Source organism: Capricornis sumatraensis, chromosome 1, assembly GCF_032405125.1.
Source record: "Capricornis sumatraensis isolate serow.1 chromosome 1, serow.2, whole genome shotgun sequence".
Lineage (NCBI taxonomy): Eukaryota > Metazoa > Chordata > Mammalia > Artiodactyla > Bovidae > Capricornis > Capricornis sumatraensis.
In genome coordinates this window covers 6,515,295-6,542,420 of record NC_091069.1, presented here as the reverse complement: position 1 = coordinate 6,542,420, position 27,126 = coordinate 6,515,295, and the positions used below count along the sequence as shown (strand labels likewise).

The 27,126-nt window shown below is 46.2% G+C and overlaps 1 protein-coding gene across 2 annotated transcripts in view; it reads left to right on the top strand.

Moving 5' to 3' along the window:
• GPR107 (G protein-coupled receptor 107) overlaps positions 1–27,126 on the top strand; it is a 54,279-nt gene that overhangs the window by 8,274 nt on the left and 18,879 nt on the right. For both annotated transcript variants that reach the window (XM_068971513.1, XM_068971508.1), the window contains exons 2-14: positions 2,642–2,764; positions 3,086–3,136; positions 3,379–3,458; positions 4,649–4,788; positions 6,374–6,411; positions 7,920–7,976; positions 11,882–11,992; positions 12,818–12,951; positions 17,149–17,224; positions 18,817–18,890; positions 19,259–19,376; positions 21,955–22,085; positions 25,451–25,494. In XM_068971513.1, coding sequence (XP_068827614.1) covers positions 2,642–2,764; positions 3,086–3,136; positions 3,379–3,458; positions 4,649–4,788; positions 6,374–6,411; positions 7,920–7,976; positions 11,882–11,992; positions 12,818–12,951; positions 17,149–17,224; positions 18,817–18,890; positions 19,259–19,376; positions 21,955–22,085; positions 25,451–25,494 — 1,177 coding nt within the window. The remainder of the gene's footprint in view (positions 1–2,641; positions 2,765–3,085; positions 3,137–3,378; positions 3,459–4,648; positions 4,789–6,373; positions 6,412–7,919; positions 7,977–11,881; positions 11,993–12,817; positions 12,952–17,148; positions 17,225–18,816; positions 18,891–19,258; positions 19,377–21,954; positions 22,086–25,450; positions 25,495–27,126) is intronic.

Here is a 27,126-nt window from a genome sequence, read left to right as displayed (position 1 = left end):
CCTTGCCCTCTCTCTGTTCTGATGGCTCTGAAGCGGCTTTGATGTAGACACGTCATAATTGTGAGCAGTGGATATTTGTTGCTACTCCTTTTACTTTTCTACAGCTTAGGGGATTTTGAGCCTCTTGGGGGAAAGGGCTCTCTTGTCTTGCTGACCATTGATTGTCCTTGGGGAGATTCTGGCTTCCCTGTGGTGGAAGAAGAGGTTTCCTTATTCCTGGACAGTAAGGACTGGCTGTTGGGAGACTTTTTTTTTTGAGAGTCTTTTATCACTTCTTGGGCCTTAGTCATTAGTGGCATTTTGTAAATACTGGTTTATTTACATTTGAATTAAATCAAAGTTGAATGAGTGATTAGTGTGTTTGACTTTCTTGGTTCCTATTAATCTGAAATTTTGTGTCTATTTGTATAGTGAAATACAGTTTACAGAGTCCCTTCCTTATATATCTTATTTGGTATGGTAACATGATTACTTAAAAGGGAGTGTTGGAAATTAGGTTAGATGAGAGTCTTGCAATTAATATATTGCTGGCAAATAATAATTGTTGAAAATAACTATTTTTTAGTAATTATAAATTAGTACATGGTCTTTGTTAGGAATTTAGACAATACAGATTCCTAGCAAAGACCATGTACTAATTTATTTCCCACGTTAACAAGGTAATGCTCAAAATCCTTCAAGCTAGGCTTCGGCAGTTCGTGAAATGAGAAATTCCAGATGTACAGGCTGGATTTAGAAAAGGCAGAGGAACCAGAGATCAAATTGCCAGTGTTTTTTGGATCATAGAGAAAGCAAGGGAATTCCAAAAGATATCTGCTTCATTGACTACACTAAAGCCTTTGGTGGATCACAGTAAACTGGAAAACAACCAGGCCACCTTACCTACGTTCTGAGAAACCTGTAGGCAGGACAAGAAACAGGACAAGAAGCAACAGAACCTTACATGGAACAACTGACTGGTTCAAAGTTGGGAAAGGAGTACATCAAGGCTGTATATTGTCACTGTTTATTTAATCTCTATACAGAGTATATCATGCGAAATGCTGGACTGAATGTCTCTCAAGCTGGAATCAAGATTCCTGGGAGAAATATCTACAACCTCAGATATGCAGAGGATACCACTCTAATGGCAGAAAGCAAAGAGGAACTAAAGAGCCTCTTGATGAGGGTGAAAGAGGAGAGTGAAAAAGCTGGCTTAAAACTCAACATTCAGTAAACTCAGATTATGGCTTCTGGTCACATCACTTCATGGCAAGCAGATGGGGAAAAGTGGAAACAGTGACAGATTTTATTTTCTTGGGCTCCAAAATCACTGTGGACGGTGACTGCCACCATGAAATTAAAAGACATTTGCTCCTTGGAAGAAAAGCTATGACAAACCTAGACAGTGTATTAAAAAGCAGAGACATCACTTTGCCAGCAAAGGTCTATACAGTCAAAGCTGTGGTTTTTCCTGTAGTTGTGTATGGATGTGAGAGTTAGACCATGAGGAAGGCAGAGCACCGAAGAACTGATGCTTTTGAAGTGTGGTCCCTTGGACAGCAAGGAGATCAAACCAGTCAAGCCTAAAGAAAATCAGTCCTGAATATTCATTGGAAGGCCTGATGCTGAAGCTCCAGTATTTTGGCAACTTGATGCAAAGAGCCAACTCATTTGAAAAGACCCTGATGCTGGGAAAGATTGAAGGCAGGAGGAGAAGGGGGTGATGGAAGGTGAAATGGTTGGATGGCATCATCAACTCAGTGGGCATGAGTTTGAGGCAACTCTGGTAGATGGTGAAGGACAGGGCAGCCTGGTGTGCTGCAGTCCATGGGGTTTCAAAGAGTCAGACATGACTGAGCCACTAAACAACTAAGTCAAAGAAACAATGAATAGAATTTTAAAATACAAATGAAAAACAAACAGTAGCAAAAACAGTGATGTGGATTTGGGGGAGAACCAAATCCAAGTTTTAGAAAAGTACTTAGCCTAGTGTTTTGTATTTAGGATCTATGTGATAACTGAACATTTGGGCAGATAATTCCCAATATGAAACTCATGACTTTACACAACGTGAAGTGCCTTTGTGGAACCTCAGCTTTGGGAGTATTCTCTGATCCCGTTGTTCTCTTGGCCTTACAGTTTGTGGACTGAGCTGAGATTGGAGTCACAACTCTGAGACAGTTTCAAGTAATGGGCAGGTGTCCCTTGGTGTCCTTCAGGGGGAGGAGCCAAGTGTATTCTTGGAGCAGCTTTGGCTACTTGCCCCTCCCCATCCCTCCCTGTTTTGAGTGCCTGCTGGCTGCCGGGCCTGGTCCTTGAAGAAAGGATAGGAGGATGACCAGAACACTGTTCCTCCTCCCCTGGAACTCACGGCCCAGCAGGCTGTCGGGCCTGCCCCCAGGACCCTTCCAAATGCACTGGACTGAATCGAATCTATGGTGTGTCTCCCTCTGTGACATTGTTGCTGTTGTATGAATTTCTGATGAGTCTTCTGCAGCTTTTGGAGCAAGATCAGGTCCCACAGTGGTCAATATTACTGAATACATGGAGACATTGGTTACCTGACAGGGAACTAGATACCGCAGTTTTCGAAGCAAATGAATAGGTTTACTAACCAACTTCTCCAGATTACTAATTCTTCTACTGCACATCTTTTCAGGATGATGTGAGGCATAAGGTTCATCTGAACACCTTTGGATTCTTCAAGAATGGGTACATGAAGGTGAATGTCAGCAGCCTTTCAGTGAATGAACCAAAAGGAGCCACAGACAAGGACTTAACTGTAAGTGCCTTTCCAGGATCACGGGTAAACCTTTCCTGTGGCTTAGGTAAGAGCGTCCCCCTTTTTAAATACGAAATATTAGAATAGGGAGAAAATTAAACTTGTGAGCAGGCATCAGTAGTTTTATTTTTTAACACTGAAGTTATAATTCTTGAATAATTTCAGTTACAACTGATCCTTCTTACAAAATACACGCTAAGAAAACCGAGAAGAAGGCCAGGCCAAGCCAAAATAATCACCTTTTCTTCTCTTGGGCTAAGAAAGTTATGGACTTCTGGGCATCAGTGCTAATTCACTTCTACCGTTTTCACCTCCTCTTAGATTGGATTCAGCCTAGACCGAACAAAGAATGATGGATTTTCTTCTTATCTGGTGAGCATCAAGCGACCTGAACCCTCCCTACACTCTAGCCCAAGGCCCTGGGTGGGACACCCTGCTCCTGCCAGTGCTGTTTCTTAAGGTGGCCGCTGTGACTTCCAAGCATCTCTGAGCAGCTACAGTTGTGTTTTTTGAGTCGGGGCTGGGCCACTTACTTGCTTCGTTCATGAAAACTTTTTGTTCTTGTTCTAGTGTGCCTAAATAACATGCTCTATAATTGGGTCTTCCTTTCTCAGGATGAAGATGTGAATTACTGTATTTTAAAGAAACAGTCTGCCTCTGTCACCCTTTTAATCCTAGACATCTCCAGAAGTGAGTAAGTAATGCTAATAATCCTTCATTTCAACCCTTGAGTAAAGTTAGGGGGAGTTTGGTAGTTAACCTAAGACATGTATCATCTGCCACACGCCAAATACTTTGCCGAGGGCTGGAGATTACAAACAAGATGAGGAGGGTGGGAGTGCAGTCCTGGAGGAGCTTCTAGATGAGACAGCAGCAGTGCCAGTGGCAGCAAACTGAAGGAGCAGTAGGGCAGGGGGGCGGTGGCGCGTGGGCAGGAAGGGAAGGCTTCAGAGGAGTGTTGGCGCAGCCAGCTTCCTCGTGAGGAGACTTTGCAGAGGAATAAGAAAGGGTAGCACGTTCCGGGCAAAGAGAACGTGTTGTGCCGAGGCGGAGCAGCACGTGCTAGCATGGCGCGTGTTCAGTGAGGTGAGTGCGTTGTTCGCAGCCAGCTAAGGGGAAGAGGGAGGTTTCTGCCTATCCCGTGCTGGACGTCCTCCCCTGGATGCATGCGATAGTGCCAACTGAGGGCACGTGTCCACTCCGGCATCGAAACTTGCGGGCTCCTCCTCAGGCGGGATGGGTCTCACAAAATTGGGGTCTGGTCAGCAGGGAGGGGGAGGAAATGTGTCTTAGATGGGCTGCTAATCGTTTTTACTGCCCCTCACCTGCTCCCCGAGGCCTCGTTTTAACACCTTACTGGGTTTTTTTAACCTCTTGTTCCTTTTCCCTTGTGCATGAAATGCAGGGAAGATGGGGAAGAAATAGTCATTTCTCCTAATTCTCCATGTTAGAATAATCAGTCCTTTATATTTCCTTCTAAACTTGTTTCCTAAGTCTAGAACATTTGATTTTAAAAATCCATAGTCATTTTATAATTTTATAAGCATCCCTGTTCATTCAGCTTGATCATCATCAATTTGTTGAACACATTGCATATACTTAGGGAGGAAATATATACCTCAGAATCAAATGGTTGCTACAGACGCAAACTTTAGAGTGAGGCTGCCCCAGCTGCTAACCAGCTTACTACTCTTGGGCAAATTCTTTAACCTTTTAGCTGCCATTTCAGCATCTGTAAAAGTCAGATAATAGAATCTATATCATAGTTCATCATGGACTGCATGAGATGATGGGCTTAGAGCTGGAAACAACACCTAACTGACAACACCTGCCGGCCGTAAGCTTTACTTTGAACTCTTTTTCTTCTGTCTTACTTGCATTTAGAGTGAAAATAAGATCTCCACCAGAAGCTGGTACCCAGTTACCAAAGATCATCTTTACCAAGGATGAGAAGGTTGTCGGTCAGAGCCAGGAGCCTGGTGGTCACCCTGTCTCAGCAGGCAGCCAGGCTCCGAAAGAACAAGGTAACTGCAAGGTAGACACTAGCCTTTCCTCCACTACCTTGCTCATAGATCCAGTTTTGTTCCTACCTAAAAGCAAACATGATTTTATTTAGCATTATTTTATTTTTGAGGTGATATAAAAATGCATAACAAAGAAAAATTCAGGAAAGATGGGGAAAGAATAGTCATTTTTCCTTATTCTCCATGTTAGAGTAATCAGTAATTTCTATTTCCTTCTAAACTTGTTTCCTAAGTCTAGAACATTTGATTTTAAAAATTCATGGTCATCTTATAATTTTATAAGCATCCCTGTTCACTCAGCTTCAAAATTTTTTTATGCTTATCAGCTGCCCCATTAAATAGATACTGTAGTTTGCTTGGCATTTCCCCTTAAAGAGACATAGTTCCATTTTGATGCTATTATAAAGCACTGCTGCATCAGACATCTTTATTTGTAGATTTTTTTTTTCATATGTATAACTTTTTTTTTAGGCTGAGTTCCAGGAACTGGAATTTCTGGTTCAAAGGATATGAATACTTTTGGGAACATTGATACATATTTTCATTCCTTTCCACATGAGTTGTGTGAATTTATGCTCCTTTTGGGAAATATACAGTCATAGCACCCACATCACCAAGTCCTAGCCAGCAGTGGGTTTTTGGTTGTGTTTGTTTTTTAAATCCTAAAGTGAAAGGCAAAGGGGTGTCCTCCGTTTTGAACAAGTCACTCTTACTACTGAGATTGCACTTTTCCTCCCTATGTTGATTTACTAGTTTAGATTTATCACCTCTTTTATTGGCCATCAGGTTTATCTAATAATTTATATGAGTTCTTTAAAGATAACTTTACTAGTTACAGTATTATTTATGTATGATTTTCTCAGTTTGTCAGAGTTCTAATACACGCTGAAAGACGTGCACGAGTGCTCCGTGTGTGCGATGGTGCGGTTCCGTGTATGTGCGCCGTCTTCTTGTCTAGGTTCCTTGGGCGCACATGACTGTTCCCTAGGCAGAACGTTTTCGTCCTTCTTTTTATTCTGAAACTCTCTCCCTTTCTACATAGTTTGGGAGTCTCTTCCTCAGAAAGAACGACTTAAGTAAAATAAGACACAGAGGCCCTCTCTTTTCATTGAAAGAAGTCATTAGCAATCTTTACACTTTTTGCCATGAGGAAAAAAGTATGCTTTATGCTAATAATATTTGCTGTTTTTTCTACATATGTAAATAAATCTCATACATATATATTTTAAACAGTGATCTGGTTTCAAATGTCATTACTTAGAAAAAAAGAAAGTCATTCCACGTGGCACCTTTGGCAGTTACATGCACTGGGTTATTTAGAGACAGTTTCCTTCGTTGATGCTGAATGTTGCCATTTATTAAATTGTGTTCATAATAGAACATGTCCAATTTGTGGCTTTTACAGCTCAAGAATGTTCGGGGTTTTGAGGAGTTACAAGTTTGTAAGATGGCATGTGGCCTCACCATTTTGTTTATTTGTTTGAATTATTTGATGTTAGATGAGCTAGAGTCTCATAAAGTGATACCATAGTATACATATGAGCTGAACCATGCAATAATATCTTCTAAATGATTCTTCTTTTAGAAAATGGAAAGTCTAAAAGAAGTACTGTGGATTCAAAGGTAAGAACTAACCCCAGCCTGTGCTCTCAGCTTTTCCAGGTGTGTGTGCTCACACACATGTCAGACTGTCCTTATATATATGTGTACATACACACACACGCACATCTGCATGCTCAGTCTACAGGCAGTTGCCTTCTGTTTGGGGAGAGAACTTGGACACTGAAATAATTTCAGAGTAAGACTGAGTACTGAGTTATACAGCCCTTATGTGATAGAAGCTCAGATAGTGAGGGGAGAGGGAAGCGGGGTGTCTGAGAGTCATCTGGAGGGAGATGTCACCAGGGCTTGAAGTTCGGTGGATTGTTTGGGGAAGAAGATGAGAAGAAAGGGGCTGAAGACCATGATGAGCAAAGACTGGAATTGGAAATGAGCATTGACATGTATTGGGCACTGGCTTGTTGAAAGTAAAACATAACATACATTTGGAATCAGAGAGAGGGATCTTAGATTATAGAGGGCCAAAAAATTGAAGATATCGATGCACAGAAAACAGGAAGTCATCGTGTGTTCTTGGTCAGGATGGAAAGTGATACAGAACGTGTTACGGGAAAGTCATTGTTCAGAAGGGACGTGCAGGGCAGCGGTGGTGAGGAGGCCGGGGACCTGAGAGGGACCAGGAGGAGTGCTGTTGTAACCGTGCAGGTTTAGGGTGTTGAGCATCTGAGCCAGAGCAGAGCTTCGGGATGTGGAGTGAGTGAGCAGCAGTCTGGGAGGCCAGGGCGGCGGGGAGCGGGGAGAAGAGGTGGGTTGCCTTCCTACCCTCAGCGAGGTGGGGAACAGAACAGAAGGGCACGTGGGAAAGTTTTAGTTGGGGTTATCTTAATATTTCAGTGATGGAGCATCCAGATGGCAGGGTTTTAACAGCTTTCCTGAAGTAAAATTGATACATTACAAACTGTATATTTAAAGTGGCAGCTCAATAAGTTTTGACTTACAGGTGCACCTGTGAAGCCACCACCACAACATATCCGTCACCACAGAGGGCTCTCCTGCCCCTTTGTCCCCTCCTGTCCCTAGGGAGCCACTGCTCTGCCACTAGATTCTCTTTCATTTAGTGTGATTACTTCAGGTGCCTCGATGCCATCCCATGTCTCAGTAGCTCCTTCTTTTTGTAACTCAGCTTTAGTCCATTGTGCCCGCCGCAGTATGTCAGTCGTTTGCCGTTGGGCATGGAGGCCAGGTGCCGTGTTGAGGTGTGGCCTGGGTTGGCATTCATTGTCTCACTAAAGCTGTAAGACTAGAGAGGTGCCCAGCGGGGAGCAGGGGGATGCTGGAGCGACAGGAGGGGTGACTAAGAAAAGGAAACGGGTAAAGGTTTACCTTTTTTTTGTAAAACAGGATTTCATTCATATTGAAAAGATGGTGAATTTCTTTTTCAGTGAGCTTTAGAAGACCAGTGAATTTAGGATTTTAGAAGAACATGTTTTGGAGCTTTAAAATTTTTATTTTTAGTAGCATGTTTTTTTCTGATGTTCTCATCTAAAATAGGTTGTTGATGTCTGTTTTAGGCAACAGGAGAGAAATCCTTTTCTGTTCGTAATAATGATGGGGCAGTTTCATTCCAGGTACGTAATCTCTCTGAGTCAAGCTTTGTAGGATTTATCTCTGCCACGTAAAAGGTGAATTTATAAAGAAACTTTCAATTTAGAAATAATAACTTATATATAGCATTCCCATCCCAAAGAAAGGCAATGCCAAAGAATGCTCAAACTACCGCACAATTGCACTCATCTCACATGCTAGTAAAGTAATGCTCAAAATTCTCCAAGCCAGGCTTCAGCAATATGTGAACTGTGAACTTCCTGATGTTCAAGCTGGTTTTAGAAAAGGCAGAGGAACCAGAGATCAAATTGCCAACATCTTCTGGATCATGGAAAAAGCAAGAGAGTTCCAGAAAAACATCTACTTCTGCTTTATTGACTATGCCAAAGCCTTTGACTGTGTGGATCACAATAAACTGCGGAAAATTCTGAAAGAGATGGGAATACCAGACCACCTAACCTGCCTCTTGAGAAACCTGTATGCAGGTCAGGAAGCAACAGTTAGAACTGGACATGGAACAACAGACTGGTTCCAAATAGGAAAAGGAGTCCGTCAAGGCTGTATATTGTTACCCTGCTTATTTAACTTATATGCAGAGTACATCATGAGAAACACTGGACTGGAAGAAACACAAGCTGGAATCAAGACTGCTGGGAGAAATATCAATAACCTCAGATATGCAGATGACACCACCCTTATGGCAGAAAGTGAAGAGAAACTCAAAAGCCTCTTGATGAAAGTGAAAGAGGAGAGTGGAAAAGTTGGCTTAAAGCTCAACATTCAGAAAACTAAGATCATGGCATCCAGTCCCATCACTTCATGGGAAATAGATGGGGAAACAGTGGAAACATTGTCAGACTTTATTTTTCTGGGCTCCAAAATCACTGCAGATGGTGACTGCAGCTATGAAGTTAAAAGACGCTTGCTCCTTGGAAGGAAAGTTATGACCAACCTAGATAGCATATTCAAAAGCAGAGACATTGCTTTGCCGACTAAGGTCCATCTAGTCAAGGCTATGGTTTTTCCATTAGTCATGTATGGATGTGAGAGTTGGACTGTGAAGAAGGCTGAGCACCGAAGAATTGATGCTTTTGAACTGTGGTGTTGGAGAAGACTCTTGAGAGTCCCTTGCACTGCAAGGAGATCCAACCAGTCCATTCTAAAGGAGATCAACCCTGGGATTTCTTTGGAAGAAATGATGCTAAAGCTGAAACTCCAGTACTTTGGCCACCTCATGCGAAGAGTTGACTCACTGGAAAAGACTTTGATGCTGGGAGGGATTGGGGGCAGGAGGAGAAGGGAACAACAGAGGATGAGATGGCTGGATGGCATCACAGACTAGATGGACGTGAATCTGAGTGAACTCCGGGAGTTGGTGATGGACAGGGAGGCCTGGTGTGCTGTGATTCATGGTGTCGCAGAGTCGGACACGACTGAGCGACTGAACTGAACTGAACTGATGCTGTGTGCCAGTCATTTAAATATGGTAACTCTCTCCATAACAGACCTCCAAGGTGGGTATTGTTATCCGCCGCTTATCAAATCATGTATATCCAGTGTGAGCATCAAGGCCCAGGATCCAACCCTGGTTCTCCCTGGCTATCTCCACAACTCTGCCTGTCTAATCCCACACTGCCTCCTATTCAGAATGCGTCAGAAACCCAGAATTCTACACCTGAAAGGATGATTGTCATCTTTTGGATGATGATGTCATTTCAGAGACGAGTTCACTGAGACTTAGAGGCCTCAGTGACCTGCTCAGCCATCACCATCGCTAACTGCACATGAGTATCTATGGCAGCGTCACAGCCTGTGTGTGGGGTGTGGGGTAGGACACTGAGTTGGATCTCAGAGCCCACATGCTAGGTGGTGACCTTGGACAACTCACTTGACCTCTGAAGCTCACTCTTTAATCATCTGAAAATGGAAAATGATGACACCCATCTCACAGGGTGTTAGGTGTATCATTTTTAAAAAATAAAAGTGCTTTGTAAAGCATTGTACAAACAGTCTCTTATCATTAACTTGTAAGAATCACTACCTCTTTTTCTAGGCAGTTTTCATTAACTGAGGCATCATTTACTTCGAGTGAAATGCACAGCTCCTGAGTGTGTGGTTTTGTCAATTCTGACAATGGCCTGCACCCCTGTAGCCTGTGCTCAAGATTCTCTGTATTTGTACCACTTCTGAAAGGCCCCCACCCCTGCATCTGCAGGTCTGAGTTCTCTCACCATAGATTCTTTTGCTGCTCTAACAGTGTTGATGTTATTTAACTTTAGTAGCCATCGGTTTTAACAGCTGACTGAGAGTTTGTGGGGTGCTCATCTGCTCTGAACCCTCAGCAGCTTCCTCTCTGTCTCACAGTAGAAGCCCAAGTCCTCCCTCTGGTCTCCGCGCACACGTGGTCTGGCTGCTGTCGACTCTGACCTCGGTTCCTGTTTCCTCCCTGCCCTCTGTGTATTACTGTGCTCCAGCCACTGCTGCTCCTAGAGAAGATAAAGCCTTGGCTTCTGCTCTAGCAGCACCCACTGGAGAAAAGCTTGTCCACAGAGTCTGCATGATTAATTTCTTCCTCCTTCAAGTCTTGGCTCAAATGTCACCTTTTCAGCAAAGCTTCCTCCAGTCGCACTGTTTTAAATGCAGTGCCCCCCCCCACCTCCGCTCTACCTTTTCCCTGAATACTTCTTTCCAGCGTACAGCGTACTGTATTTATTTTTTATATTTATTGTCTCTCTCTCTCTTTAGAAGGTAACTGTAAGGGCAGGGATTTCTATTTGCCTTCTTGCTGCTCTGGGTGAATTCCTCATCTTGGGCCTGGCCCTGGTAGTCTTCCTATCAGTAATTACGGAGATGAATGTATGAGTGAATGTCAGACATCCTGCTAAGTGCTTACACCTTACCATTGTCTCACTTCATCCTCCCAGCCAGCTATGAAAGTAGGTACTTGTATGAGTCCCCTTCACAGATGTCTCTTTTTTCCCCTTCTTTAAATTTTGAGGGACGGCACCTATAGAAGAGTCTGTAGTACTTGCCTTGAGCACAGCCGGTTGTCAGTAACCGCCTTCGTAGCCGTCACCTGGTCCGGGAACTAGAGCAGTGCTTCCGTGCCTGTGTCCCTCATGCTCTTCTCAGCTCTAGAGTAGCTCCTTCCATGAGAGATGTTACCACAACCACTTCCTGGTTTTCTCCATTGTTCGCCACTTGTATATGCAGCCCTAAGCAGTATATTAATATTTTAGACTTACAGTAAAATGTTCCCGAGAATTGATTAAGCAGTCACATTCTGTGAATATGTATAGATGTGTGTATATATATAAATAACATTTTTTGATTTACAGTAAGCTTCACTTGAGTACATGAAATATGTTGAAAAACAAAGAAAAATCTCTAAACATAGTAGATGTAGCCTCTGTTACTGTTGTCTAAAATCATACAGGTACATTTTGATGAGGAAATTACTGGTCGTTTACTTTTTCAAGTACCAGAAGAACATCCTTTCTTTTTTAGAAGTATTTTTTACCTAAAGGACAAAACAATAATGTGTGGGCTTGAAAGCTAGATAACTGCGTCTTAACTTAGCTCTGCAGACTTCAGCAAAAACCCATCACTGATGGGTAGATATGTGATAAAGGGAGTGTAGTGAAGTGTAGAGTCTAGGTAGTGGGTACATAGGTATTCACCGTATAATCCAGTCTACTTTTCTGTTAGCTTGAAAATCGTTAAAATGTTAGGAGGGTATCAAAGAATAAGAAAATGTGTATTGGAGCTCTGCTGTAGGAGAGTTGGATTAACTGAAGTAAACAGTCTGTTTTCTTCTGTTCATAGTATTCATGACTTCTTTGAGATTTAAAAATTTATCTGAGGAAAAAAGATAAAAATTTAGCTGAGGATTTGGATATCCTTAAACTTTTTTCTTCCTCATTTTCAGTTTTTCTTTAACATCAGCACTGATGACCAAGAAGGCCTCTACAGTCTTTATTTTCATAAGTGTCTTGGAAGTGACGTTTGGTCTAATGACAAGTTTTCGTTCAGCCTCGATGTGAGTACCATATGAAAACTGCTCCACGTAGATGTTGTCAGCTATGTAAAATGCAAGATGGTTTTTTCCTTTCTAAGAGCAGTTTTAAGGACATTTAAGCAGAGTTAGAGAAAACATACTGGAGAAGGCAATGGCAACCCACTCGAGTACTCTTGCCTGGAAACTCCCATGGACGGAGGAGCCTGGTAAGCTGCAGTCCATGGGGTCGCTAAGAGTCGGACATGACTGAGCGAGTTCACTTTCACTTTTCACTTTCATGCATTGGAGAAGGAAATGGCAACCCACTCCAGCGTTCTTGCCTGGAGAATCCCAAGAACGGAGGAGCCTGGTAGGCTGCCGTCTGTGGGGTCACACAGAGTTGGACACGACTGAAGCGACTTAGCAGCAGCAGCAGCGGCAGAGAAAAACATGTCCAGAATAACATTTCTGCCAGTGGGCAGCATACTTCAGCAGAGGATTCTTTAAAAGGAAATATAAAGGACTTATATTAGGATGTGTTTACACTTCAGCCTGTGCATTAGGAATGTGGTTGTTCAGACTTCCTCGGTGGTCCAGTGGTTAAGACTCTGCACTAACAAGGCAGGGGATGCAGGTTCGATCCCTGGTTCAGGGAACTAAGATCTCACATCCCTCAGGATGCAGCCAAAAAAAAAAAATGCGTCGTGCTGTCTGTAAGTCATCTATAACTCTGTTTCCGAAAAGAATATGGTTGTTACCTTCTGGTGCTCACTTTCTTGAGCTTCTGTGAAATAGCAGAGATTCTAAATTACTGAATATGGGATGATCTATTCCTGAAAAGTGAAAATAGTCTCATGTTGGTTTCAGATCGAGATCACAGAGAAGAATCCTGACAGCTACCTCTCAGCAGGAGAAATTCCTCTCCCCAAATTATACATTTCCATGGCCTTCTTCTTCTTTCTCTCTGGGACCATCTGGATTCACATCCTTCGAAAACGACGGTAAATTATCACCTTGAGCCCTTCAGCCCCCAGGGCTTGGGGATGTGTTTATTTAATTTCACCTGTTGCTGTCTTCAGAACCAAGAGACCTTGTCACTAGCAGTTCCGTTCTCTTCAAAGGGCACCTTCCCCGAAACAAGGGGGACTCTGCAGAAGCCTTACAGTGTGGGAGGCCTTTGCATGTAATGATGTTTGTTTACTTCCTATTGCTTGGTTTAAAAAGCAAATCCAAATATTTCAGTAATATACAATCAAAGTAAAATGTATAAGCAAAGTGTTTCCATAGCAAGGTCTGGAGAAGGAAATGGCAACCCACTGCAGTATTCTTGCCTGGAAAATCCCATGGACAGAGGAGCATGGTAGGCTAGAGTCCATGGGGTCACACAGAGTCGGACGTGACTGAGCGACTGGGCAACTTCACTTTCCATAGCAAGAACACCCCAGCTCAGGACTCAGAGTGAATGCATTGGTTACATTCAGGGGCTGTTTGTTCTTAAGACAAGAGGCGCGACCGTGGTTCAGTGCCTGGTGGGAGCATGGAGCTGCTGCCGAGCTCTGAAGGCCCAGCTGGGGTTGACACTGCCCTCCAGAGGCTCGAGAAAACCTCTTCAAAGCCTGCCTGCCTGACTCTTGGCCTTTCTCCTGAAACCCCCGAGGCTTTAACTTCCTCTTCTTGGTATTTGAGGGGAGTAGCCGCATGTGAGTGATTCATCACTAGTGAGAACTAGTGATTAATTCTGTGTCCCTCCCCCAAAGTGGAAACGAAATGCTAGTTTTCAGTTAAAGAACAGTGTTTGTTATGAAGCCCACAAACTGTGTAAAGGATGGTATGGAAATATGGTATCATAATAAGAGATTTGAATTCACACAATAAATGAGTACCCCAAATACCAGATGCCTCCTTCTCTGGAGCAGTGGGCCAGAAGTGGAGACCTCTAAGCCCTGGAGGCCTGCCTGTCTTCTAGTGGACATGGCTCCGCTCGAATACTGGGCTCTGCTGGGTGCAGTTTGCTGTTTCCTGTTTGTTGTATATCTTTTACACCCACTGGGTGCAAAGAACATCTTGTTTGCTTGTGAAGGACTCTACATAATCATGTTTGGACTAGAGATCGGGAAACCATTAACAAGAGAAAAAGAATCCTGCAAATTCAGGCCATAAAAGATGGTGGAGGGTGGTTTTTTGTTTTTTGTTTTTTTTAGGAAGGTTTTGCTCTTACCTTTAATAGACAAGTAAGAACTAGGAGTTGGAAACCTGGTTTTCAAACGTAAACGCTGACTGTTGTTGCTGCTGATTGAAGCGTACCCGGCTTCACTCTGTAATTCTCTCTCCTCAGCTGCAGAACTGGAACAGTCATGATCTGCCATAATCTGCCTTCCTCTCAAAGTCTTAGATCTTCAGACTTCTTGTGTGATTTCCCCTGAAATGCTGTGTACAAGAGGGCTGTGCAAATCAGCACGCTATGCAAAGATGAGACACATGCAAAATAGTTTAGCCAGATGTTCAGTGGTGTTTTAAATTCCCTTTATTTAGCGAGGCAACAGTCAGTGTCACTGGTTCACTTTTATATAAAACTGTGATGACAGTTTAAAACCTGTGGTTAAACGAGGCTGACCTGCTTTGGACAGCATATTTGAAACTTCTTGAAGTGTAGTGTAGATCCAGAAACGTGTTGTTCTGGCCCTCTGCCACCCGCCCCGCCCCCCATGTTTTTCCAGGAGCCTTGAGCCACGTGGGGTTGGTGATTCGAGTCACGTCATGGATGTGACTCTAGGGCTCTCGGAGAGACTCGCAGCCCCTAGAGCTGGAGGGAGCCGAGAGACTTGGGCCTTGGCTTGTTGAGGCCTTGAGAGGGGAGGTGAGAGCCACGGTTGGCGTCCCGGGCACAGCTGGCCTGGGCCCACGTTGGTCTGCTGTGCCATCGTGGCCTCTCTCACGTTTGTGAGTTCTGTTGTGACCCCAGAGCACAGGGAGCTGGGGAGGGAACACGGACAACTGGCCTGCTTGGAGCTGCTCTCCGCTCAGCCCGGCGCTGAGTGTGGCGGCGCCATTTTCAGCAGAGGTTTCTGAGGCCTCGTGAGAGGAGGGCAGTCAGGGTAGAGCCCGTGTATGAGCCTGGTCGCTGCCCCCTCAGAGCTGGAACTCTTGCCTGCCTTCACCTGCTGTCGCCGCTGTCCCCCAGGCTGCAGGTCGAGGGGGCCAGGCCGTGGGGGTGAGCCCAGCCCTTGCCGGCTGTGCAGCCTGGCTGAGTCTCGTGGCTATTGAGGACGGACAGACTCCTCTGGCCTTGATTTCCCTTTCGACCTTCAAGTAGGTAGGCCCCGGAGCAGGAAAGAACCAGGGAGGAAGCCAGCCCGGAAACTGGTGTGCGTCACTCACGACCCGCCCTCCTTATCGTTCTGTGCAAGGCCCTCTCCTGTTTGACTTCCTGTCCCCTCTCGTTCCTTCCCACCCACGGCCAGCCGCCCAAATGTGTTTCGTTTGTGTTTTGGGGTATTTGTGTATCTTGATAAACAAATCACGTTTACTGGTATTGAATGTATTTTTAATTCATATGAACTGTCCTGTCTGTAGGTATTGTTTTCGTACCTTGTTCCACTCGGTAACGTCCTCTTTAAGATGCAGGCACATCGCTGGTGTGCACCCAGTTCATGGCTTTTCAGCTCCTCTGTGGCATCCAGTGGGCGCCCCATTTCACTTGCCCGCCCCCTTCATGGTGGACCCTTAGCTTGTCCCCAGACGGCTCTGGCAGCCTCTGAGGTTGATTACGGGAGGAGGTGCGCTGGGCGTGGGGCAAGTGCTCTTTTAGTTTCACCGAGCGCTGCCACGTTGCTTCCTGGGGTGCCTGGGCGGGCGGGTGCTGCTCCCGCACGCACGCCAGCACTGACACCTGAGTCGGTGCCTCGTTTTCTCTGGCGTCTTTCTAGAGTTACATCTGCCTCCCGGGCTTCCCCGCGTGACAGCCTGTATTTGCATTATCCTTCCGTCAGGTGTTCTGTCTGTCCCTGGTTGCTGTGCTTGAGTTCGGTGCACATTTGAATCTCAGTCCCTTGTATGCCTTAAGACATTGCCGATTTCTTTTCCCAGTTGAATTGTTGAGGGAAAATCTTCCACATTAATGGAGTCGAGGCCATGTAATTGTAGTCTTCTGGGTCGTGCCTCGTGGATCCTGAGAGGCCCATTCCTACTCCAGATCACAAAATGTCTGTTTTCTGTTTAGTAGCCAAATCCCCCTGGGGTATAGGTAAGCTTGAAGCTGAGGTCAGCTTTCCTCATTTGTTATATAGGTTTAAGCTGAGTTTTTTTTCTCCTCCAGTGCCAGGTATTAAGCAGTCTATTCTTTTCCCACTGACCTGGTGTCACCTTAAATACTAAGCTTCCGTACAAGCACAAATCTGTCTTTAAGCTTGCTAGTCTGTTCTGTTGGTTTACTTCTCTGATGCTCACTGTCCCCCATTTTTTAACTGCTGTGTCTTTGCAGATTGTCTTGATATCAGAGAGTGGGAGTTCCCCCTGTCGCTCTTCCTCAAGTCTTTGGTTTCTTTCATAGGTTTAGAACTTTTTCTCTGTCATGGTTTTGTGTGTCTCAGGCTAACTCCTAGGGCGAGGCGGGAAGGGGTAGAGGAATTGAATGCCTGGCAGCCTGAGGGTGGACTAGTACCCGCAGAGGAGGTGGGGGGGAGTGGGTGCTGTGTCTCACTGGCCTGGTGTGTTTGGCAGGTTCCAGCTTCAGGGGACAGAGAGGGGCATGGTCTTTGACCATCCCTGCTACCTAGCACCAAGCCCACCTCTCTGGGCTAGCGATTTCCCCTGGAGCTGTGCCCAGTCACCTCTGCCTTCTTGGGGATTTTGTGCCATTTTCATAGATGCATCTGCCTCTTTCTTGCCTCTGTGGGCTTTCCAGGGTGGTTTCCGGAGAGGAAACTGGCAACCTGTTTAGATTTCCATCTTATCAGGCCTGGGAACCCATTGTGCATAACTTGGCTCCATTCACAGAGTTGGATTACATGGTAGAGATGACTTAGGACCCCATTCCACGCCTTCTCTGCTGGCAGCAACCACTTTTTTAAAAAAGCTTTGTGTTTGTGGTTTGCTTAGATCATATTTACGACTTCCTTATAAATATTTGATGGGTGGAGCTTTGGCTGTCCTTTGGGAATGTGAAATTGTCCTTAAATTCTTTTCTCTCTGTTTTATAGGAATGATGTCTTTAAAATTCATTGGCTGATGGCTGCCCTTCCTTTCACCAAGTCTCTTTCCTTGGTGTTCCACGCAGTATGTATTAGTGTTTTGGGGTCATTTATTAAATACCTATATTATCAGGGAAAATAAGTTGGAAGACAGGCTACATCCAACAACAGATAAAAGAATACCTTTGCCATGAAGCCTCCTTTGGTCTGGGAAGGGCTGGTCATGGGATAAATCATCATAGCCTCCCTAGTGCTAGACTGAAGACATCTTTAGATATTACCTACAGACTTGGAGTTTTCTCTTGTAGATATTTTATTTTTTCACCCTCCTAGTCATTTCTTGAGATTAGAGGGCCACCTCATGAATTGTTTCCACAGCTTCCTTTATTTTTTGAAATAGTCCCCCACGTTCCCATTTGATTTGAAATTCACTGTTAGCATACTTGTTTGAGAGGAAACTGACGCTCTGAAGGTTGAGGCATAAGAATTGAGTCAAGCTCTGAATATTTAGTGCCGATGCAGACTGAAATGAGCCAGCCGGCGGGAGACAGTCACAGCTTCCCCACTTTGTAGGCCTGCGAGATATCCGTGGGCCCCATCTGGGAGGGTGACAGTCTCCAGACTCTCTCAGAAGCCTACTGCGCGTAAGAATGTTGTCCTAGAAAAAGTAATAACGTATCCAGTTGCAGTTTCAAGAAACGACGATTATTTGGCTAGTTTCCCGTTTGGATTAAGATAAAAGGATTCCTTCTGGAATCATGCAGATGACGAGTCATAGGATTCTTGGGTCACTTTCATATCCAGACAGCTACGTGTAGAGGAATGAAAGGTGCATGAAGGGACTGATGTCGGCTTTGGGCATCCTGCCTGCAGGCATTTGGGGCGCTACTGAAGCTGGCCACTTCAGTGGAAATTCATTGGTAGCTTCAGGTAGCTCTAAATTTACAGGTTTGGTTCCCGCCCCCCCCACCAAAGAAAATAGAGTTGAAGCTGGGTGATTCCACATAGGTTTTTTAACTGAGTTAGTTATTATGTAAGCAGCAAGCCTATGAGAAAGAAAGCTGTTGCCTGGGATTGAAAAGACCCGTGACATTTGGAGGATTTTTTTGTTTTTTTTTTTGTTTTTTTACATCTTTACTTTTATGTATTAATTCATTAATTAGCCATTTAGTACCACTTGCGGAATCTCAGTTCCCCTGCCCAAGGATTGAACCCGGGACCCAGCAGTGAAAACCTGGACTCCTAACCACCAGGGACTCCCTTGGAGATTTCTTATAAGAAGAGAATAGGCAGCCATTTGCCAGAGTGAATCATCTGCCTCAAGAGAGGGACCTTGGGACTCCTTGCCGGTACAGAGGTTAAGACTCCATGCTTCAAATGCAGGGGCTGCACATTCGATCCCTGGTCAGGGACTAAGATCCCACATGGTACGCAGTGGGGCCAAAAAAAAGAGAGGGACCCGGACTAGGGGTTAGTGACGTGGAACTCTTCTGTCTCGTTTCCCAAGCTCCCTGCCATTCGCAGTGGGCTCACGTGCTTCACTGTGCATCCGCAAGTGCAGTGTTAGGGAGGGGGGGCGGGTGTCCCCATCACAAGGGCCTCTGGTCGCATTTCCTGTCCTGCTGTGGGTAAGGCATCGGCAGACGACCTTTCTGAAACGCGCCTGTTTTCTCGCAGATCGACTACCACTACATCTCCTCCCAGGGCTTCCCGATCGAAGGGTGGGCTGTGGTGTACTACATCACTCACCTGTGAGTACCGAGAGTGCCTCGGGAAGTACCCGTCCTGTGACGTAATGGCTGGGCAAGGCTGGGGAGCTGAGCTAGCGTGAGACCTGCCCCAGGGCGAGGGAGACGGCCCCGCCCTCCCAGGGCAGCCGTGGGGCGCGTGGGTGGCTGTCAGCATGCTCCCGAAGGGGTCCCCCCAGCACAACAGTGGGCCACGTAGCTAACTACTGCTGTGCCAGAAAAGAAACGCTGTTCACTGACGTGCGTTCCCTACATCTGGCCATCTGTCTTTTGGAGGAAGTGTGTGAAATCATAGAATGAGCTGTAGACTGTGACTCAGAATGAAAGGCTAAAGAGACCCGTTGATGTCTGTTCATTCTTCCCTTTTGCAGCTTGAAGGGGGCACTGCTGTTCATCACCATCGCGCTCATCGGCACTGGCTGGGCTTTCATTAAGCACATCCTTTCTGATAAAGACAAGAAGGTCTTCATGGTTGTCATCCCACTACAGGTAAAGGATCTCTAACCCTGCTCGTCCTCCTTCTCTCGAGCATTTGCTGGGCTGAGCTCCAGGCCTGTCTGGGGAGAGGAAGTTGGGTCTCCTGGAAACCCCCCTCCTCTGGCTTTGGGGTTGAAGCCTGGGCCTGTCTTTTTGGATTCTGATGGACCCAGATCTCAGGTTCTTGCACTGGGAGGTGCTTCACCATCTGCCGTCTTTAAACAGCACATGAACAGGGAGCTGCTGAGAAGTTAGGGAAACGTACTGCCACCTTTTCTGCATCTCATGGTCCTCTTAGCGAAGAAGCTTGGGTACACTATGACTTGGTTAATGATTTCTCTTTTTTCTGGCTGTGCTGCTCGGCTTACAGGATCTTAGTTCCCCAACCAGGGATTGAACTGGACCGTGGCAGTGAAAGCACTAAGTCCTAACCACTGGACTGCCAGGAAATTCCCAACAAATTATTGTAAAATGTGAATGACACCAGTGAGTTTCCAGAAGGTAGAATATGAGACATTGGGGCAAACGTTTATTAAGAGCTTCATGTGTTTGGGGCCTTGGACTGAGGCCAACTTTAAAAAACTATGAGCCCTTTAGGAAAGAAACTTTGTCTTATGTGTAGCAGTCTTACTGGAGGTAGAACTTGGACGTAAAGAATGCACGATAAACAGATCCTAGCAGGGACGCACAGCTCCTCAGCTCTGCTTGACCAGAGAGCATCTGTTTGATAAAGTCGTTCTCGTCCGTGATCATTTGGAGCCCAGTGCAAGTGTGGCGGGTGAGGACTGGAACGGTGCCAATTCCCCAGGCACCCAGGTCAGCCCGCTCACCCGGTGATTGAGGGTTTGGCAGTGTTTGTGGCAAAACCGTCTTCACTTTCAGTCATAAGAGACATATGTTCAGTTCAGTTCAGTCGCTCAGTCGTGTCTGACTCTTTGGAACCCCATGAATCGCAGCACGCCAGGCCTTCCTGTCCATCACCATCTCCTGGAGTTCACTCAAACTCAGGTCCATCGAGTTTCTCATCCTTTGTCGTCCCCTTCTCCTCCTGCCCCCAATCCCTCCCAGCATCACGATCTTTTCCAGTGAGTCAACTCTTCGCGTAAGGTGGCCAAAGTACTGGAGTTTCAGCTTTAGCATCATTCCTTCCAAAGAACATCCAGGGCTGATCTCCTTTAGAATGGACTGGTTGGATCTCCTTGCAGTCCAAGGGACTCTCAAGAGTCCTCTCCAACACCACAGTTCAAAAGCATCAATTCTTTGGCACTCAGCCTTCTTCACAGTCCAACTCTCACATCCATACATGACCACTGGAAAAACCATATGTTAGTGCCACGTAAATGCTCCAGACTGGTCGCTGTAGGTTTCCAGCGAGAGAGTATTCACTTCAGTTTGGATGATCTGGAAGAGCTGTCTGGTGGAGATGGGCCTGGCCTAGATTTTAAGGAAGGACCCGTGACAGAGGCAAACGTGACATTGCCGTCGGGTGAGCAGGAGAGGCTGAGGCGCTGGACGGGCCTTGGCTGTTGAGCCACCATGTCCACTTCTCTGCCAGGTAGTGTTCTCCAGCCTGCCAAGGCCTCAAGAGCTGGGAGACGGTGGCCAGGGTCCTCCTGCCCCGTCTCCCCTCCCTCCAGGAGCAGCTGCCCCCCTCTTCAGCCCCACTCTGCTTCACGCAGCCTGGAGTGACGTGATGGAGGCTCTTCCCAGCTTTCCCTCTTCTGTTGCCCAGAAGGAACAAAAACACAAGGCTACAAGGCAGGTCACTCTGAGGAAGCAAGGCCATTTAGACAATCAAATATAAGGAAGTTACGAGGATTTAAATGCAAGGGCTAGTCTGGGAAGTCCTTGAACATCAGCCTTGACAAGTTGAAACTGTTTCCTTCTGGTCATGGGAGCCACTGCGCGCTCCTGAGTAGGGAGTGAGGGAAGCAAACGTGGCGTTTCAGGAACACTGTTGGCGCCTGGTCCCGCACCACTGCCTTGAGTGGCACGGTGTGCCTTGTGTCCACAGTGTGAACTGAGGGCAAGATGGAATTAAGCTGTCTATTTCCCAGTTTGTCTTCTTAGAGCCACAGATGCAGACCTGTACACTGGACGAGGCTTCTGAAGGAGCCCAGAGGCTGGGTGTCAGTGAGAGATTTCAGGCTAATTTTTGCATTGGTATGAAGTGTGGCTTCAGTGATGATTTAACTGATATGTCCTAGATGGAAAGAGAAACTACCCTTCCTAAGTCATAGCACGACAGGTTTCCCATTTCTGTGGAAATATGGAGAATTCCCTGTAGAACAGTGAAGCAGAGTGTTTGGGACCACGGACTTTGCATGGAGTAGAGGTGGAACTCCTCTGCTTTCTTACCTAGTGATAATCTTCAAAAGAATAGTTCATCAACTGTGTTTCCCTTGTGCTCAGAGGTGTCACAGGTTTTATTTAAACTGTTGCCTTCTGTCTAACCAGCTGAGGGACTTTTCATAACATGCTAATTGCTTAACGACAGGATGGAGCGCACACAGCCCAGCCTGTAGGCCTGGGTGTCCACTGCCCCAGGGCTCTGTCGCACAGATCTGTCCATGCTCCCTGTGTCCCGCAGGTCCTGGCCAATGTGGCCTACATCATCATAGAGTCCACCGAGGAGGGAACGACAGAGTACGGCCTGTGGAAGGACTCCCTGTTTCTGGTTGACCTGCTGTGCTGCGGGGCCATCCTCTTCCCAGTGGTGTGGTGAGTTCCCCTCGGGGGGAGGCCACGCCTGCGCCACGGGCATGTCCACCCAGCCTGGCAGCTGGACCCGCCGAACCCAAACTGGTCAGAGTCACCCGGGGCACACGACAGCTTCCTGGGCCCCAGGCTGACCTGAGTTAGTCTCCAGGCTGGACTGGGGAGTTGTGTCTCTGTTAGGTTCCCCAGGGGACTGCAGTAGCGCTCACCTGGCACTGACTTTTAGCACTTGAGATGCTAGAGAAGGGTTTGGAGATGAGAACTCAGTAGCAACATAAAACAGCCATGTGAATTTGAAGGAAAGGGAGTTGAAGTTGAAGAAAGCCTACAGATGGCCTCTTCTTGCCAAGTTAGATAGAAAATGAGGAAGTACATCAACATAAAACTAGTGGTAGTTCTCAGCTCGTAACGTAAATGTCATCAGATGGATTCACTTCATCCCTGAAATTGGCAGACTTTAGATGCATACACTGTGCTTTGACTTTGTGTAAAGACATGTTAGTTAGTGCCAAGTCAGCGATTGAAGAGGAAGAATATCCTCCTTAGAGCGCATCCAAGTGAAGGAAATTCTTGCTTCCATAGGAAGAAAGAAAGGCTCACAGAAATTGGACACTCACCCTCATTATGATCTAGTTCTGTGGCCACTTGAAAGCAATCAGTTCTTTTGGAATAAAGTTTTAAAAAATAGACTTAGCTGTCTTCTCTTAGAAGTGAGGTGTTCCCATACTGCAGTGCCCCGCACAGTGAATTAGTATTTTTATGGTCCTGGGGTTGATGGGGTCGTTCATTTTTCTGATTATTTAGAACGTGGTGTCAGTGGAGTGTAATCTTCATTTCAGTCAGTTAGATCCACTTTATAAAACTTTATTGGGGCCCACTGGATGTTGGTTGCGGCATGTGGGCTCTCAGTTGCGGCATGTGGGATTGAGTTTCCTGACCAAGGATCAAGACTGGGCCCCTGCATTTGGAGCAGTCTCTTCACTACTGGCCCACCAGGGAAGTCCCGAGCATGTTAGATTCACTCTTAACCTAACTCGTACATCACACATGTTCACATATCAGTTCAACAGACAGCTGCCTGCTTAGGAGAGAGCACAAATGAGTCTTCTTAGTCTCCACAACTGCCCCGTATCCTGTTCAGGAATAGCGACCCAGACATTTGAAACAGGATGACTAGCGTCGTCTCTAGTTGGAAAGAGCGTCTTACTACTAGGGAACGGAGTGTCAGCCCCAGCTCTGACGCCTGTCACCCTCAGCACAGCAACATAGGACCTGTGGGCAGGTTCCCCCGTGGTCCAGTGGTTAGGACTCTGAGCTTCCACTTCTGGGGGCCCCTGTTGGAATCCCTGGTCCGGGAACTAGGATCCTGCAAGCCACAGAGTGCGGCCAAAAAGGGAAATTGAGGAAGGCCGAGATGCACTGTGGAGCTACAAAGGGTCCCTTCCTGCCGTTCGTTGATTGCAACACTAAGGAGCAGATGCCAAATGGCAAGATTCTTCACGGTAGATGTTCTGAAAATTGCTGTAAAATGAGAAAAACTCAAGTACTAGAGAGATGATTTAAGAAACTGTGTCAGAATTTCTTTTGGACACTCAGATTCAGCCAGCATCGGTTTGGCGTCGTCTTTGTGCTCCTTAATTTCATGTGTTGTGCCATTCAGTTCTCCCAGGTGGGCAGACTACAGAGTTTTTGGGAGAAAGGGCTCACAGTCCAGTCGAGCGTGGTTGGCTGGGCTAGGCCTGCAGCCCAGGCCCACGAGACCCCGGCCCTGCCCCGCAGTGGGTCTGCTCGCGCTGTGCCCTTCCTCTCAGACAGTCCCTCCTTCCGTGCCCCTCAACTCTGCCTGGAACGCTGGTCCACAGCTTCCTTAAGAACGTTCCTGTTCCGCTGTCTGTACTGATGGTAATTAGTTGCCAGCACTTCCTAGCTGGAAAAGACTCCTTGGAGGCCAGCATGTTTTTGGCAAAGTTAGAAATACCCAGTCAATGAAATACCAAGTTTGCATGAATCCTTGTGCTCACAGCCCCTAGGTCTAGGCTTTAGAGGTCGGCCTGTGACCTTATAGGGTCCATTCTCTCCAGGTGGCAAGTGAGCTCATTGAGCCTGCATTGTCTTGGTCCATTTGGGGTGGGGGCATAGTGGTGGGACTGAGATTAGATATTAAGCTGGTGGAAAGTAATTGCAGTTTTGGACCGTGAATTTTAAATCACTGTGTGTGCTCAGTTGCTCAGTCGTGTCTGACTGTTTGCGACCCAGTGGACTGTAGCCTGCCAGACACCTCTGTCCATGGGGATTCTCCAGGCAAGCGTACTGGAGTGGGTTGCCATGCCCTCTTCCAGGGAATCTTCCCAACCCAGAGATCGAATCCAGGTCTCCTGCATTGCAGATGGATTCTTTACTGTTTGAGTCGCCAGGGAAGCCCTTAAATCATTATAACTGTGCTCAAGCACAGCTTTATTAATCAAAATAGGAACCGTTACCATCAACACAGTTTTGCCAATGAGGAATAAGTTTGTTTATTCTTGTAGCATAAAAATCTATGCTTTGGGATTCAACAAGCTCTTGGAAAGCATTTTCTGCCTCCTGTTGGTTGTGGAAGCGTTTTCCCTGCGAGAAGTTGTCAAGATGCTTGAAGGAATGGTAGTCGTTTCCCTAGTCTAAAATAAATATAAAATAAACAGCAAGTAATAAAGCAAGGAATGTGCATTAAAGTGATGTATAACATAACCACATTTATTTAAGAATGTATTCCAACATCAAACAGCAAAGTTCAACAATGCAAAACCGTAGTTACTTTTGCACCAACCTAAAGAAGATGCAATGGAGAAGGCAGTGGCACCCCGCTCCAGTACTTTTGCCTGGAAAATCCCATGGATGGAGGAGCCTGGTAGGCTGCAGTCCATGAGGTCGCTAAAGAGTCGAACACGACTGAGCGACTTCACTTCCACTTTTCACTTTCATGCGTTGGAGAAGGAAATGGCAGCCCACTCCAGTGTTCTTGCCTAGAGAATCCCAGGGACAGAGGAGCCTGGTAGGAGGCCGTCGAGGGGTTACACGGCTGAAGCGACTTAGCAGCAGCAGAAGATGCAGACTGCTCACGACTGTGTTTTGATCTCTCCCCTCACACCAGGCCCTTGCCAGACTTCTTGCAGCCAGCAGAGGGCGTCTTTAACTCTCAGACCTGAGAGCCACACATGCCTGAGGCTTGGTTATCACCATCACCATGTCTAGGGAGTGCTCTATAAAAGTCATCCGTTCCAGCCTTTTAGTTTATGTGGAGAAATTCAAGGCCTCAGGTTACTAGTACTGAAAATGGAGAGGAATGCAAATTCGTTAGCTAACCTTTTGTTCTGCAAATTTTTTTTTAGGTCAATCAGGCATTTACAAGAAGCATCAGCCACAGATGGAAAAGGCAAGTTCCTTTGTATTGTTTTTATTCTTTTGTTCTTTTGGCCAGCCTTCCCTAAAGCCTTGTGCCTGGGCACTGCAAGGGGGGGAGGGAAGGCAGGGGGGCCCACGATGCTGGCTTCTTGCGGGGAGGGTGGGTGGGCAGGGGCTTTGTAAGAGCAGCCTGGTTGTTGGGTGACGAGGCAGGTGGGGAGCGTTGCTGAGCCCAGCTGTATGAGGCTTGGGAGTGACTCTGCTTACCGGATGATTCACCGCATTTCCATTCGTGAGTGTGATCCTCACCTTCTCAAAACTGAGTCAGGAGGAGCAAATGTTGTCTTGGAAGGACCAGATAACACCTCCCCATGCGAACAGAAGGTCTTACGGATCCGGGATGGCTATGTGTAAAGCGTCCCTTCCTGCTGACTTAAAACACACTTTCAAAATAGATGTGTCGGTATTAATTTAAAAAGAGACTGATGCCAGAAAGAACCTCTAAAGCGCTCTGATTTTTAAGTTGTCGTGCAGTTAGAACCCTTCTGCTGCTTCTTGGTTTTCCGACTCGGCCTCCTAAGTCAGAAAAGAAACTGCAGAGAAAGTGTTGTGTGTGTCTCGGGGCTTATTTGAATCATGTCCAGGACTGCAGGGTGCCGTGGGCCAAGTGGGGATTTCAGGCCACAGGGGTCAAGGAGCCAGACTCACAAAGGTCCCACCTGCCTCTGGATCCATGAAGTCACACACCCAGTGCTGTGCTAATGTTCTTTAAGGCAGATTATTCACTTGTCGTTAGATAAAATATGTTGTCAATCTGTTTTCTGATTGTAAAAGTAATGTGGATTCATTTTGGAAAATTTGGTAAATAGTAGGTAGGAATCTTCCTTCACACTTGCTGTATGAGTATCACATCATTTTCTCTAATTTGAATTAACCTGACTTCAAGCCTTCCCACCAGTGTCAGGCACAATCTCGGATTCTTATTGAGAGCACAATACATAGTCTGGGGCCCACAGTAGTCCCTGTTGAGATTCCTGCTATCCGGGTCTTGCTGTGAATAGCCTGGTGTGTGAGGGTCATGCCAGGCTGGGAGCCTCAGTCAGTGCTCAGATTCTAGGCTCCCAAGGCCCCTCGGCTCCCTGGGGGGCCACAGGCCCACCCCCTGCAGAATGTGCCAGCTCATTTTCTTTCTAGTCTCAGGAAATAGCTCTCTTGTGTTTTTCACTCCTTCCTTCAAAGGCCCTGGGTTTCCTTCTCCCTCTGGAATGCCCTCGGTGATAGATTCTTTTCAGTGAGCTGAAGCTGGACTGTGCTCTGCAGAAATCTTTTGCTTTTAGCCTGGCTACCTAGCCTTCCTCTGAGCCGTGGATCTCATAGAACCCTCCTGCCTTCTCGCAATGGATGAAGGAAAGCTACTGAAAACAAACCACAAATGAGAGTCTCAGTAAAGCATCTTGTCACAAGCAAGAGGATCCAAAGCAGAAAGCCAAGCCCGCCTTCTGGGAAAGCCTATTGTTTGGGCATTTTCTTGACTTTCTTTTTTTCCTTCTTCTATGCATGTTGTATGTAAAATTAGTTTTGTTGTTATTATTTTTAACGTGTGCATACCGCTGTATTTATTCACGGGTTTTATTTATGTTTTGGCCGGGTTTGGTCTCTCTTG